At 42.2% G+C, this 15,269-nt stretch overlaps 1 protein-coding gene across 1 annotated transcript in view; it reads right to left on the bottom strand.

Moving 5' to 3' along the window:
- Window positions 1-14,717, bottom strand: part of LOC104860538 — a 45,203-nt gene extending 30,486 nt beyond the window's left edge. The window contains exon 1 of the mRNA XM_019207141.2: window positions 14,672-14,717. Coding sequence (XP_019062686.2) covers window positions 14,672-14,717 — 46 coding nt within the window. The remainder of the gene's footprint in view (window positions 1-14,671) is intronic.
- Between the last annotated feature and the right edge of the window lie 552 nt (window positions 14,718-15,269).

Below are 15,269 nucleotides of genomic sequence, written 5' to 3'. Positions count from 1 at the left end.
TTTTGGCCTTTTTTTTTTTTTTTTTTTGCTTTATGGAAGTCAATAAATCTGTATTATTTAGGGAAAACACTGCAAACTTAACTTTCCTTTATTATTTTATTCTTGCTATTATTTTATTTCATTACCTATAGGGTTAGATAACTGTATGCTTTTCTGAGATTTTTTGTAGGATCGTATTAAATAGCCAAGAATTTAGGTTTAGAGATGTCTTTATAAAAGAAAAAAAATTCTTGGATTCAGTTGAAAAGTAACAGTGTGTTCAGTTTGGGATGGCAAACAGAAATCCTACACTTAAGTCTCCTCCTACCTAAAATCTATTGCAATGATAATGAAAAATAACTAATGGCAAAGAGTGCATGGAAGAGGGGAGACCTTCCCTCTTGATTTTCCAGCAAATTCTGGAAGATGAAATATGAATGGAAGGCTACAAATGACTGATAAACATAACATAGGAGGCCAGAACCCGGGATATGCACCAGAGGAAGCCGCGGGAGGTGCTGGGCTCCTTCAGAGCAGGCAGGGGAAGCAGGAGTAAGAAGTGGGCAGGACTTAGAGGAGTCTGAAAGCAGCTACACATAGTAGGTGTCCTTGCCCTCCTAGTCTCAACATGGAGGCATTCAGGTGTCAACATCAAAATTGCACCCCGGTTAAACAGGCAAGGAAAATTCCACAAGTATAGAAATAATTATGCAACACCCACACGCATCTTCTAGCCTTTTCCATGTTCCTGGGCACTGTATCAGAAGTATTGTAAGTTCAATTCCCAGTACCAAAAACAAACAAAGAAAGAACACGGTTTATTTGGGCTCATAGGTTTTGTATGATCTAGATGTGTTGTATTCAGGCCTGCAGGGATGACAGAGGGTCACAGGAGGGACTGTGTGTCAGAGCTAGCGATCCACCTTACAGGCAGGAAGCAAAAGAGGAAAAGGAATAGAAAGGGGTCCCACAGTCCCTTTCAAAGACACACTTGCAGTCGCACAAGGACCTCCCACCAGGCCTTACCCCTAAGGGTTCCCAACGGCCCCACACTGGGGAGTATGCCTTTAACACAGAGATGTTTGGGGGATGGTTAGATCCAACTACAACAAACAACATGCATATTTTTCCTTCAAGCATAGAAAGTAATCTTGCCAAGCAAGAAAAAAATTCTTGGGAAATGTGTAGAATTAAGTCGGCTTTTGCCCTTTGGTGATGAGTGCTTTTAGGTGGTTCGGGACCCGTTTCTATGGCTCTGTGACTAGACTTTTGTTTGTCTCCTTGCTAATGTGAAAAGCTTTCCTCCTATCCTTCCTGTAAGATCTGGGAGTAATCGTTGGCTCCTCATCATCCTTAACTCCTGACTTTCTAATTCAGCTGCCAGCAACTATGACTAAAGTTTCAAATCTTGTCACTGCTTTTTTTTTTTTTGCTTCTGATATTTTGAATGGCTTTTTTTTTTCTGTAAAGAATTTTGGACCAGACTATGTGTATGTGTGTGTGTGTGTGTGTGTGTGTGTGTGTGTGTGTGTAAAATATATTATTATATTTATATTATTGTATTTTTATATCTATGTAGCTATTGAAGCTAATATTGAACTTTTTAAAAATTTATTTATTATGCATATTAGTTTTATAAAATAGTGGGTTTCATTTTGGTATATTTGAACATGCATGTAACATACTTTGATTATTCCTAATACTAGTCTTAAAAACAAAATAAACTATATATAAAATAGCAGATTGCATAGTCCAACGTTGTAAAGAAACCATTGTCTTTCAATGAGTGAATCCTGTCTCCAGCCATACCACCTTGAATGTGCCCAGTCTTGCCAATGGGTGAATGCTTAGATTATGGTGTATCTATGGAACACTATTCAGCCCTAAAAAGAACAAACTACTGAGTATAATTTGGATGGATCTCAAGGGCTTCATGTTGAGTGGGGGAAAAAAAAAGTTAATATAAAAGATTATACATCATGTGATTCCACTTAACAGTCTCAAAATGTGGAGGAAGGATAAGATGGAGCTGTATCCTGATTTTACTGACAGTAGTAATATGAGTCTTTGTACATGACAAATTCCATAGAACTATATGCCAAAAAAGTACATATTAAAAATTGATAAAATTTTAATGAGGTCTTTTTCAGTAAATAATGTATTAGTAGGGTCAAATTCCTAGTTTCCATGGCCATATTAAAGTTTTGAAAGACATTAACTCAGGGGTAGTTTGGGGACTACCCTTTGTACTATTTTTACAATTTCCATGTGAGTTTAAATTTTTTTAATAAAAAGTGAAAAATAAAAATTCTTCTGACTCAGAAAAATTATTTCTCTGATTATGACTGCAACTTGAATTGTTTTATGGTCTCCAAAAATCAGTGATCAGAGTCATGAGGCTTGACTTCACGATCAAGCAATTCCTGAATGTTAATGGTAGGGTAGTATATTGAGAGAGCCCTGAGACTGGGCTAAAAGCGAAGTGATCAGAGGGGACCACCTAATGGAGCAAGCAAGGGCAAGAATGGCCTGTATTCATTCTCTGAAAACCCAAGGGGAGAAGCTCTCAAAGAAGGATGAAGAAGGGGTGTGGTGCAACAGCAATAATAAACTTTATTCTTTTGGCAGATTTCTTAACCTCTCTGTGCCTGGGTCTTCTTATCTATAGAACAGAGATGGTGATAACACCTATTTCAAAAATTTGTCGTGAATTAGTTAATACATTTGTGTTAGGTTTCCTGTTTCTGGAACACAAACCCAACACCCACAATTTAAAGGAAAAGAAGTTTAATTTGGCTAAATGTTTCAGGGGATTCAGTCCATGGTTAGCTGGCTCCAAGACAGAAATATAATATCAGAAAGGTATAATAGAACAAAGATGCTTAGTTCATGGTGTCCAGGAAGCAGAGTAGGGTAACAGAGCCAGTGAAAAAGGGGCCGAGGACCAAATACAGTGCCCAAAGTCACACTTCCCACCTGGAAAAAATTACCCACCCACACATAACCATAAGTGTGCTTTATTAACCCCTTAGGCAACTTCCAAGCCAATCAAGTAGCCATAATTAAGCTTAACCAGAATGTTTAAGTTTAGAACACTCTCTGATACCCAAGTGCTTATAAAAATGTTCATCATGCCTGGCACTGATTTGGTACTTTGCAATATTTCTAATCAACACAACTGCCCTATCAGAGGGAAGCCATTGATCTCCATTTTGCTCATACAGGTGTGGAAACTCGTTTGGAAAGGTACTCATTTGGAAAGTACTGCTAATGTAGCAGTTAAGTTTTGGACTTTGGGACTGACATCTCAGTTTCAGATCTCAACCACTTAATAACTAGGTAACCCTGACAATTTTCTTATCCTTACCAAGGATTATTGAGTACACGTTCCCAATGAAACAGTAACACCGGTCTCTTAGAGTTTGGGGGAGAATTAAATCATGTACATAAAGCATCTGCCAAATGTAGAGGAAAGCAAAACTTCACCTCTTTCCCCTTAGAGTTCCAGCTGGGCCCATGATACACTGACATGAGCTAGATTAATGGAAGAAGAGTGTGCAAATTTATTTAATGCAGATGTTGCATGGCACAGGAGCCCTCATAAGGAAATAAAGACCTGAAGAGGCAGTTGGTTCCTACTATCCTGAAGTGGACGAACAACACAGTTGTTAAATGTGATAAGGGCAAAAGTCTAAGGTTGTTGACTGGATAGAGAAGTGACTAAGATAAGGGTTGTTAAACCATGTTTGTTTGTACAGGTGTTACTGGCTTCAATTTCTGGTGTTGGCTAACATAAATAATAACTTTGCTTTCAATATAGGGACCATCTCTCCCACATAGGAATTTCATCTGTTTTTAAGGTCCAGAATGAAGTCAGAGGCATTCTTGCACATTTTTAAACTTGCTTTTAATTCAGTAGTGCAAATGACAGAGCGGCATATCTGGGGGTGTTGTGTTCTTAACTTCACAACTAAAAGTCCCCATTTTCTCCCCTACATAAAAAGGACAGAAGATCTGGTTTGGTCAGGAAAGAATGAAATTTCTGATAGGAATGGAGGGGAACTTTTGAGGATCAGCTTACACAGAGAAAAGGTAAACTCTGGTAGTTGTGGTATTTTCAGTTTTTAGCTTTAGGTTTGTTTCTCATCTAAGTGAAAAACATCTCTACCCATGATTAGGAGATGATAATGTCCAAGTCTTGGGAGAAGGGCTTAGCCTTACTCTGCTTGCTTCTTTCCAGATGTAAATGAGGATACCAATGACTGTTGCTGTATCTCCAGCAAGATTCCACTCAAATTTAATAAAAGGAAAGACTAAAACTACAGAAGAGGGTGAGATGGGCCGGGGAGTTCAGGTAAATGGGATCAATGGTGAATTGCCCAACAGGCCATCAGCATGTGGCTAGGGGACCAGCAAATAATGCATTTGAAAGAATATAATATTTGCAATTTAATATAAAAATTATCAATCGCTTCTCGGCCTTTTGGCTAAGATCAAGTGTAAAAATTATCAAAATAGCCACTATTATAGAAATCAAAACTTACTTAGACATTCCTATCATTGTATTTCAGTTTGTAGCATTGTTTTGATTTGGGGTTACATGTTGAGACACATCGTAACCTTTTGTTTTTTGTTTTTTGTACCCACGATCGAACTTGGAACTTTGTGCTTTCCAGGCAGGCAGCAGCACCACTGAGCTAAATCCCCAGCCCCATAACCATTTTGTTTACATCATAATCTTTTGAGTGTCTGGGACCTCTCAGCTCTTGCTCTGGCCCTGCTTATTAAGTTTCACCCACCAGGAAGCGGACAGAGCCCCTCAGTCTGTCTGAGGATGAGGAAAAGGATGGTGTGCTCCCTTCTCAGTTTTCACACAGCTCTCTGTGCCCCTTATTCCACAGTGTAACAGACCAGTCAGTCTCCCACCACCACCCGTGTGGGTCTGAGGTTGTCCTCAGTCTGGGGTTAAGTGGATGAACCAAAATGCCCAGAGCATAGGGAAGAGGGGCTGAGACAGAGCCACGCTGTGTGGAAGCCATCATTCCTTGAGATTAAGCCCCACTGGTGCTTTTTCCTGATCTCTCCTCCACTGTACTGAATTTGTCCTGTCCTGTTCTGTTCAAGTTTGGCCCAGACACTTGCTCTCAGGGCTCATGGACTGTTGGCAGCAGCATTAGACCTTGATCTGTGAACATATTATAGGAATTTGGAGAAAGCAGAGGGTTGCAGTAAAGTCATGCTGAATCCATCCAGGTCACTGAGCTCCAGCAAGTGAGGCCGAAGTGGAGGGAACCACAGCCTGAAGCAAGAAACAAAGAAGGACCTATGAGATGGTTACAGGCAACTTACACTATGGATTTGGGGGTGGCCGTGATATAATAGGCACATGTTAGATGCTAATCATTCTGCTCCTCACAAGCTAACTAGATTGTACAACCATTACCCCAAACTAAATACTCATTTCTCATCTCCATACATTTGCCTCTGTGCTTCCTTCCAGCCCTGCAGTTTCCAGCCTCAAGCCTCCTGCTGCTTTTCAAAATGTCTTTCAAATGTGAATCTCCAAAACCCTATCGTTCTTGCAGCACAAAGGGGACTATCTCAGATTCCTCTGATGCCCCACAGCCTAGATGCCCTCATTCCACATTTACTGAGCTCTGCTCCAGGTGCTCAAGATGCTTGGTAACCCAGGAAGGTACAGATGCTCTCCTCAAGGAATGTCTGTGGTGGGCCTGGGCCAGGAGGGAGGCAATCCTGAAGTGAACAAGATATGCAACGTGATCAAAATATATGGTGAATATTTAATTTTTTTTTTTTAATTTATTACAGTAAGGGGCCAGGGATTTGGCTCAGTGGTTTTGCCACCTGCCTCACAAGCACAAGAGCCAAGTTCAATCCCCTGTACTAAAACAAACAAATTTATTACAGTAAAAGACACATTGTCATTAATTCCCCTCAAAATACTCCCCCTTGTTTTTTTGTTTGTTTGCTTTTGGTACCAGGGATCAAACTTGGGTCCTTGTGCTTGCAAGGCAGGCAGTGGAACCACTGAGCTGAATGCCAGGCCCTTCCCCCTTATTTTAAATACACTTACTCCAGTATTCTTACCACTTTCTGAAGCAGTTCTGGAAATCCTCTTTTGTGAGAGTCTTTACAAGGTGTGTTAAAAAAACATGTTGAATGAGGGCCAGGGAGGCAGCTCAGTGGTACAGTACCTGCCTGGCAAGCACAAGGCCAAGCTCAATCCCCCATACAAAAAATAAATAGATAGATGATGAATGCAGCTGCCAAGTGCCTTCCAATAAAAAGGCCCGTTTATAAAAACATTATACTGCTGTTCTCATCCACCTTTTCACTGGATCTAGTACCGTGTGACTTCTGGCTGTTTCCCAAAGTCAAAATAACCATGAAACACGAAGGTTTTTAATTGATTCAGGACATCTAAGCAGTCATGACAACTTGACTAAAGACATACGAAAGAGCACTTCCAGAACTGCTTCAGAAAGTGGCAAGAACAACAGGCTAAGTGTGTTCCAAGCAGGGGAGAGTATTTTCAGAGGATTCCATGGCAATGTGTTTCTATCTAGAATAAATTTTAAAAGTGAAACATTCACCACATGTTTTGATCACACCTCCTAATTGCAGATGGTATCCAGTGCTTAAAATGGCCGGGGTACAAGAAGGTCGTATGTTGTCTGAGTCCCAAAAGATGAAGAAGATCTGGCCAAAAAGCAAGCCAGAAGAAGGAAAGCCTCCCAGACAGAGAAATCAGTGAAGAGAAAGGCTCTGCAGTTGGCACCATCTTGGGGTATTCCTCAAAGGAAAAGAAGGCCTTGAAGGTCAGAGTCTTGCAGGTCAGCAGAATGGTATTGACTAATCTGGGTTTTGGAAAGATTGCTGGCTCCAAGATGGAGAATGGATTTGGGGGAAAGCAAGAATGAAAGTAGAGAGGCCAATTAGAAGACGAGACTGAGTTGGTGACAGGGGGTATGAGGAAGAAGCAACTGACTCAGATTTATTTGTTACAAAGAACCAATTTATTGATGAATGCAGGAACGCCAGAGAATGCAGTAATGCTGCTCACCTGTCATCTGTCCCTCATTACCCGATATGGCAGAGGTTCAAGGACTTTTTGTAAATTTCAACCCCAGCTGAAGTTAGGCCTGGAGCAGGGACTGCAGGTCACTCTTTGCATGTACCCCTGCAGTCACCATATCCTTTCCAGCTCACTGGGATTGTGCCTCTTCTATCTAGCAGAGCCATCCTCCCCAAATCCTGCCTGTTTGATAAGGGAAAATTCCAGATCATAAAACTCAACTTTGTCTCTCCCCTTCATATCCTAGGGTGTGGCTTTGAGAAAAGCAGAAGCAATAATTCAGCTGCATGTCTTCCCAACAAGAGAAAATCTATTACTTTTTACTGAAAGGGTACAGTTATCAAAGGGTCAGAACAAAACAATTCCCAGGCATGGATGACCTGGATGAGTCAGGGACTCTATGTTCCTCATTAAACTCCCAAGAGTCAAATACAGGACGTTTGTAGCAGCTACTGGGGCAAGGGAAGGGAAGGAAAGGAAAAGTGGGTGAGAAGTTGACAGGTCGGCTTGCTTCTACTTTAGAAGATGTCAAGGCCCAAAGCTGTACTTGGACCCCATGCCTTAAAGGAAATGAACCCAAAGCAGGATCTCAGGAGGCTTGAACAGGGCTTCCCTGACCAGTGCACACCCAAGGACAGCCTTAGAGGGGGAAATCCTGCAGACCGTGGCTACACTTTTGGCACCAGTCTTAACACTGCCAGGAAGAAAGATGCTCCATCATGTGCAGAGATTATTTTATTTTGAGACAAGATCTTGCCATGTTGGCCAAGCTGGGCTCCAATTTAAGGTCCTCCTGCCTCAGCCTACCAAATAGCTGGATTACTGCCATTTACCACCATGCCCAGCAATCCTTGGCCTCATACTCTTAAATTTCATGATTCAAGAGGCCCAATAATTGCTTAGATCCATGGCATAGATTGGACTGGAGCAGGACCCAACGCAAAATGAAAGCATCAGGCTCCTCACTCGAAACTCACTAAGACTTTCAAAATGATAGCAGTGACAGCAGAGCATGAAACCAAAGATCTGAGCCCTGAGTGACTGCCCAAGTCCCATGTCCAGGGCACCTGCTATGACCTGAGCCTGAAGCACAGCAGCCACACTCTAGCTGGAGCCTCTGGCTCAGGATGCGGGGAGAGTAGAAGCTCAACCACCCAACCTATGCCCTTATTCCCCTCTACTGAGCCTGGGGAATTTGTCCTGACCTGAATTTCACCCCAGACTCCTTTCTCTCAGTTCTCGCTTATTGTGCTGAATTCCAGGCTTTTCCAGAACTTTGCCTTGGCTCTCCAGCCCTCTGGGGCCTGAGGAAACCATGGAGTTCCAGGCCTCAGTGATGACTTGGTATCAGACCCTTGGTGGAAATCAGAAGATTTTCCCATGAAAACTGTGCTGGATTTGTCAGGAATTTGAGCGATTCCTTGGGCCTCTGATGGTCAGAATCTCAGAATTAAAGTCAGGGAGAGCAAGAGCCCTGAGCAACAGCAGGAAAGAGTGCAGGAGCAGAGGAATGGAATATCCTTTACTTTTTTTTATTTTTTGGTACCGGGGATTGAATTCTGGTCCTTGCGCTTGCCAGGCAGGCCACCGAACCGCTGAGCTAAATCCCCGGCCCTCCTTTACTTTTAATCTCATGTGACAGAAAGCTCCCTGAAAAATGCCCTGGAAAAACAGCAAAAATAGTTTATGAGCTTATATATCCCCAGTGAATGAAGAGTGTCCTTCAGGGAAACCCAGCCCAACAACACTACAGGATTCTGGAACTTTATTTGACCATCTGTATGTTGACCAGGACACACACTGCTCTCCTAAAACCTTCACTGCCTGTGGGAACTACTGCTTTTCCCTTCATTACAATCTGAGAAATCTTTGGGAAGAGTCAACTGTCTCACTGGGGAGGTGGATCTAACTCTACAGAAAAGGAGAAGCTGTTGGAATTGGCAAGAGCCCTGAGGAACTTCAGAGCAGGGCCCTCCGGGAAGGGGGCATGTCCCAGAAGACAGAGGGGTACTTGAGAAAACAAAGACATGCCCCTACTTTGCTTAAAAAAAATAAAAACAAAACTCTTAATCACAGGAATTCTCTTAAAGCATTGATCATCGTGTTAAACGTTAACATGCTGAACATTTATCTCAGAGACATGAAGACTTATTCACGCACAAAAACAGCCCAAGAATGTTGATAGCAGTTTTATTCTTAATATCCCAACTCTGGAAATACCCACTTGTCCTTCAGTAGATAAATGATTAAGCAAACTAGTGTATTCACACCATGGCACCCTACTCATCGATAGAAAAACATGAACTGTTGACTCACACGGAATCTGGAAATTCTGAATGAATCACCAGAATAACGCTGAGTGAAAAAAGTCAACACTCCAAGGTGATATACTTTATGACTCCATTTATATAAAAAATATAGAAATGAAGAGTTTAGAGGTTGCCAGAGATTGAGGAAAGGATAGAGGGAGGCAGGTGTGGCTGTGAAGGGTTTTATGAAGAATCCTTGGGATGCAGGAACTACTCTGTCTTGACTATATCAATGTCAATATCCAGACTGTGATACTGTATTTTGCAAGATATCACCACTGGGAGAAACTGGATAAAGGATGCCCTATATGGGATTTCTCTGTATTATTTCTTACCGTTGCAGGTGTGTCTACCACTATCTCACAATAAAAAAGTTTAATTTAAAATGTTAACGGTCATGCTGATTCGCATCTTATTTGTATAATGCAGACACATCTAAAATATGCCTCAACTACTACCATTTCCAAGCCTTTGTCTTAAAGGGTGAACCCTAGTATCACATGAACCTTGGCTCAAATCTCAGCTTTGCCCCTTCCTACCAGCAGCAGCACGGGCACCCGCATGAGCAAATTATTTCTCTGCTCCGTGCCTCCACAATCTCACCTGGAAAAAAGAGATGGTGACTGCGTCTATTTCACAGAGTAGTAGTCATGATGTAATTATAGAACACTTTTAAAACGCACAAGTTGGGCACAGTGGCACACACCTGTAATCCCAAGACTTGGGAGACCATGGAGGAATTGCAGAGAGTCTGAGGCTAGCCTCAGCTACACAGTAGACTCAAAACCAACCTGGGCTACATAATGAGACCCTGCCTCTAAAAAACAAAAACAAAACAAAAAACAGGAAGTGGCCTATATCACATATCAATCTTTTGTTATTCCCAGTCTTTGCAGTTACATCTGACAAAATCGTTGTTCCTTGCTTTTCTGTTTTTGAACTAGAATGCAGTCTCTGACCAATATTTGAGACCCAGAAGAAATGCTATCCGTTTCATGAAATTTTCTCATCCTCCTAGTCTAAGAATTGATCTTGTCCTCCTCTCATTTCCATTCTACACAACTCTGGATGCAGGGAGAGTAGAACTCTGGACGTCAGGGACTTCCTCTGCCCTATCTCCACCCTAACTAGAATAAAGCATCTTTACTAATATGTTTGTGTTCCTTCAGTGACGAGTACTAGTTTAATTAAAAGCAACCAGCTTCTTCTTAAATGAGGAACTAGTACTTTTGTTTTAAACAAACCTATAAGGAAGGCAAATCCATCTTCATGGTCCAAAGAGAGGATTATTATCTTGTCCTGCAAAAGATAACAATGTAAAATGTAATGACTTAAAGCAGTAAACATCTGTTACTCTCACAGCTCTGTTTGCATGGGTGGTTCTTCTGGTCTGAGCTAGCTCAGTGGGGTTTGATGGTCTCTAGGATCCTCTCTCAGCAGGGTTATCTGGGGATCTTCCTATCCTGGTGTTCTCTTCTCCTTCAGGAGACTAGTGTGGGCTGGCACACATGGTGGTGTTAAGGTCTCCAACAGTGAAACAGGGCAAGTGTCAGTGCACCTGCCAAAACTGCACCCAGTTTTCCAAGGGATTTTCCACTATCATACACATGGGTGGGAGGAATTATTGCAGTGATTTTTGCAAGCAATTTATCAAAACAAAGAGCAAGTTAAGTATTTGAACCATGACCTAATTTCAAATAATCATTTTGAGTTGAGAGAAACATTTGAGTCACTTAAATTAGAGGAAACATTTGATACAAAATGGAAACTTTTTTCTTGGCTTGACCTTACCAAAAACAAACATATAGGGGGCATAGAGAAATGTTTAGAAGATATTTGTGGGACTCCATCTATTTGCAACCCCGAAGCACTTTCAGTTGTGCAGCACAGCACAGAACCTGGGCCTCTTTAAGGGGATTTTTGTTTGGATTTGTTTCGTTTCTCAGAGGAAGTTGTGGGCCCAACCTTACAGACATCAGGAATAGCAAGAAGACAGTTGGATGAGTTTCATTATTTCCCTTATTACTTAATAAAAACTATTTCTTCATGCAGTTGTCAGGCCACTTAAGATCGTGTGCAAAGAGAAGGAACACATGACTATTTCCAATCACAGACATTTTTGGTAGGAATATGGAGGTGGTGTAAGATAATGTAAACTGTGAGATAATGTCTATTAGGACCATGGCATAGTTTCTAGAAAATGTAAAGTCATCAATAAGCATTGGATTTGTTATTATTACCCACGTAGCACTTCTGAGGCAGGCACAGCCCTATGAAGCAGTGTAGTACAGTCCCTTGGTTATGTCAAACTAAGCTATTTGAGAGGTGGGATGTCTTAGGGTTCTAAAGGAGCCTCCCATTCAGATGTGACACAGTTTTAAACTTGAAAATGAAGCTAAAAGAAAAATTTAAGAGTAAAATTAATTTCTTACTATTGCACCATGTGCAACTATTGCGTATATAGCTGTAATTTGTAAGTTCCACTACACAGATTGGAACACAAAAAGAAGCAAGAAAAATGAGTGCTGAATGCTACAAGGAACAATGCTTCATTTGCAACAAGGTATTGCATACATGCTCTCGGAGAGATAAGATTTGCCCAGGTTAACTGGTTTATTTTCCCAAGATGCTAAACATTTCTGGTTCAAATTCCAATCACAGACATTTGTATGCAAATTCTCCCTGGAGCTCAATGGAACGTCCATGTGGCAGTGGCACCACCCAGAAACCTTCCCAGCATTCAGGTTCAAGGGTGTTTCTTTTGAAAGTCATGAGGCAGGAGAGATGGAGAGACATTTTTCTTTGAAGCATGAAGTGTGTATTCCAAGAGTGCATGTTTGGAGTATAAGTCATGATTCATCTGCCCTACCCCAATATCCCACTCCCATTTCCCAAGGGTCAGAGGTGACTTTGTGCTCCCTTATAAATGTGGGTGTCTGTGTTCTGAGTTCTTTAAAGCACAGGATCTTGCATGTAGTTGGAAGAGCAGTTTCAAGATGTCAGTCCACTGCCTGGTTTACAGCTGTTGGGACTGCCAAGAGGAGATGAATTACAGCAGCCCCTAAATAGAACAACATTTCACTCATGCAGAGAAGAGTCTGGAGGATCAGAGAGCAGTGGTACCCAATTGCTAGCAGGCCCCATCCCACAGACAGTGGAGGGCAATGATCTATCCTCTCTCCAATAGTAAAGGACACCATACAGTTGGCCAAGTACCACACGACACAGATGAGTAAGAACAAAAGAGAACACACTGAGCCCGTGGAGCAGAGAAACATACACCCACACAAGGTGCTAAGGCCCACCCAGGTCACATAGGATCTTGATTTCTTGGTAAAGAAGGCTTCCAAGCATGCAAATGACTGCCTTTCCCAACAGCATGTGCAGCTGGCCCAACAGAGCTAGAAATTCCCTCATCATCTTTGTTTGGCACAATAATCTGAACTCAAGGGCATTTCTTTGCTTACCGGGCATTTTTACTTCACAGCTTACAGAAGTTTACTGGGCTGCTTTGCCACAGGTTGATCTGCCTAATGCCCCACAGGAAGAGTTTCTGCTAAGTCACCGCAGAAGCAGCGGGCTTGATTCTTGTCCTGCTCCACCCTTCCCAGGTAACTACAGCCTAGGCACAATCCCTAGTCCATCCGGCATCTGGAACGGTTTCACCTAGAAATTCAAGGTACCGCAACCGATGCAGGGAGGACCATGGTGTCGGGCTGCTTTTCTCTGAGGACAGCTGTGTGTTCTGAGGCTTTGTGACCAGTTGGACACCCAATACATGGACAAATTAATCAGAAAGGAGTGAGAGATGAAACTGAAAGTAACAGCAGAAAACATCCATAAACTCAGTGCCAGGTTGAGAAATAAGGTGGGCTACATGAGGACAAGAATGTCCTCAAATGTCCTCAAATGTGTTGGCTCTTGTCCTATGCTTTTACATAACATTATAGAGTAGATCGGTGTGGCAAACATGCTATTCAGTCACACATCACTGGATGTGGTAAGAGCTGTGTTTGCAGTTCAAGATGACAGGATATTTGATATTTCTGTAAGGGCAGAGGTTGTGGGGTGTGCTGGGTAATGCTGTCAAACAGTTACAGTAAACATCTCATACAGGAGTTGTAAAATCATGTCTACAGTGAGACACATGATATAGTTTCTGGAAAAATGGGTAACACTCAATAAACACAGGATTTGTCATCATTATCTCTGCAAAATTTCTGAGGTTGGAAGATCCCTTCAGAGTAGCACCAGAGGCTCCCTTTGTTATGCCAAGCTAAGTAACAATTACATGTGCTACTGAAGCAAGCACTGCAAAGCTAAGTAACAATTAGAACTGATCTGAATCTTAGATGTCACTAAGGATGACTAACGATAGAGGAAAGGAGAAGTAATAAAAAACTAAGGAAGCACATAAAAGCACTCAATGTTTCTGTGTTGAGGAAATGGCAATAGCTTGTAAGGTCAGACATTTCTATTTTCTTTTTTTAACTGCACAAATATGTATTCTGTTTTATGGCAGACATTTCAGTATATCACTTCCATTCTATCAGCCTCTGTCTTACTCTAGCCACCACTCTAGAGACCAACTGTGCGTACGCTTTGCCCAGCTTCATGTAGGTACCATTTGACAGCTCCCTGCCCTATCTGTCATGCATGTCCTTGTTTCTCTCATCAGGAAGTCTCTGACGCTGAGACGTAAGCAGCCTACAGGAACCTGCTCAACACTCCAGCATGGCAGCCTGGAAGTACTAGACAAACTCTCGTGGTTAAACAGACTGGGGCTCCAATGGAGAGAGCAGGAAAGAAGCAGTTTATGGATACAAGGACTTGTCCTGTGGATTGCAGCTGCCTCTCTCTTCGGCCGTAACTGTTAATACAGCGGGTCCATGAGCGGAAAGGCTGCGGTGGGGAGGATGAATGTTATGCAGGGTCCCACACCATGAGCTTCTCTTTCACCTTGGCCACTTTAGCTACTGCCACTGTTGTCCTGGGAGTACTACTTGCCAGCAGTAGAGGAGGGTGTTGAGTCTCAGTAGGGCACCTACCCATCTTCCCGAAGGAGAAAGTCTGGCTTTATAGAGACATGATTATCTTGGACCCTCGAATCCTGCAAGAAAAACATTCAATGTAGTGCTGGGGATTTAGCTCAGTGGCACCGTGTCTGCCTCACAAGTGCAAGGTCCTAAGTTCTATCCCTAGAACAACAACAACAAAAAAAAAAATCCCAAATAGCAGAAACATTTACTGCACATCTGTTTGTTTTGTTTTTGTTTTTTCTCCTTACCAGTGTTGCCTCCGCCTGCCCACTCATCCAAAGGATCAGGATGCATGATCGGACAAAATGGCATTTGCACAACATTGCCTCAAACATTTTACAGCAAATGGTATCTGTCAGCGGGCATATGGAACCTACCAGTATTGCCATGTACTTGATCACTCAGAAACAATCAGATGGAAAGAACATTGGAATGTTAACTTGGCTAAGGAGCCAATACATTTCAGATTTGGGACCTGTCCTCTAGGACAGAGTGTATGTCCGGAAATGCAGAGTAATAAATGTGAAGTTATGAACCCAGAAGCCAAGATTCACGGTGTCTGTTTGTGGGGTGCTTCCCCATAACATGAGGCTCTGTGGGATCTGAGGTCTTGGCTGCTGGGGAGGGAAAGAGAAGTGGAGATGTACTGGAGTATGTAATCCAGGTTCCGCGGAAGCTGACAATACTATCAGAGGCTTTATGATGTATTAGACACAATAAACTGCATCAGAGGGAGACAGGGGTGGACCATAAAAATGTTCCACTTCATACCTTTTTTTTTTTTTTTTTTTTTTTTTTTGGACCAGGGATCGATCGAACTGAGGACCTTGTGCTTACAAGGCAGGT

This window comes from Fukomys damarensis, unplaced genomic scaffold, assembly GCF_012274545.1.
Source record: "Fukomys damarensis isolate Sample0158 unplaced genomic scaffold, DMR_v1.0_HiC HiC_scaffold_13, whole genome shotgun sequence".
In the NCBI taxonomy this organism is placed as follows: Eukaryota; Metazoa; Chordata; class Mammalia; order Rodentia; family Bathyergidae; genus Fukomys; species Fukomys damarensis.
Note: the sequence above shows the minus strand (reverse complement) of the source record. Positions and strands in the feature narration are given on the sequence as shown.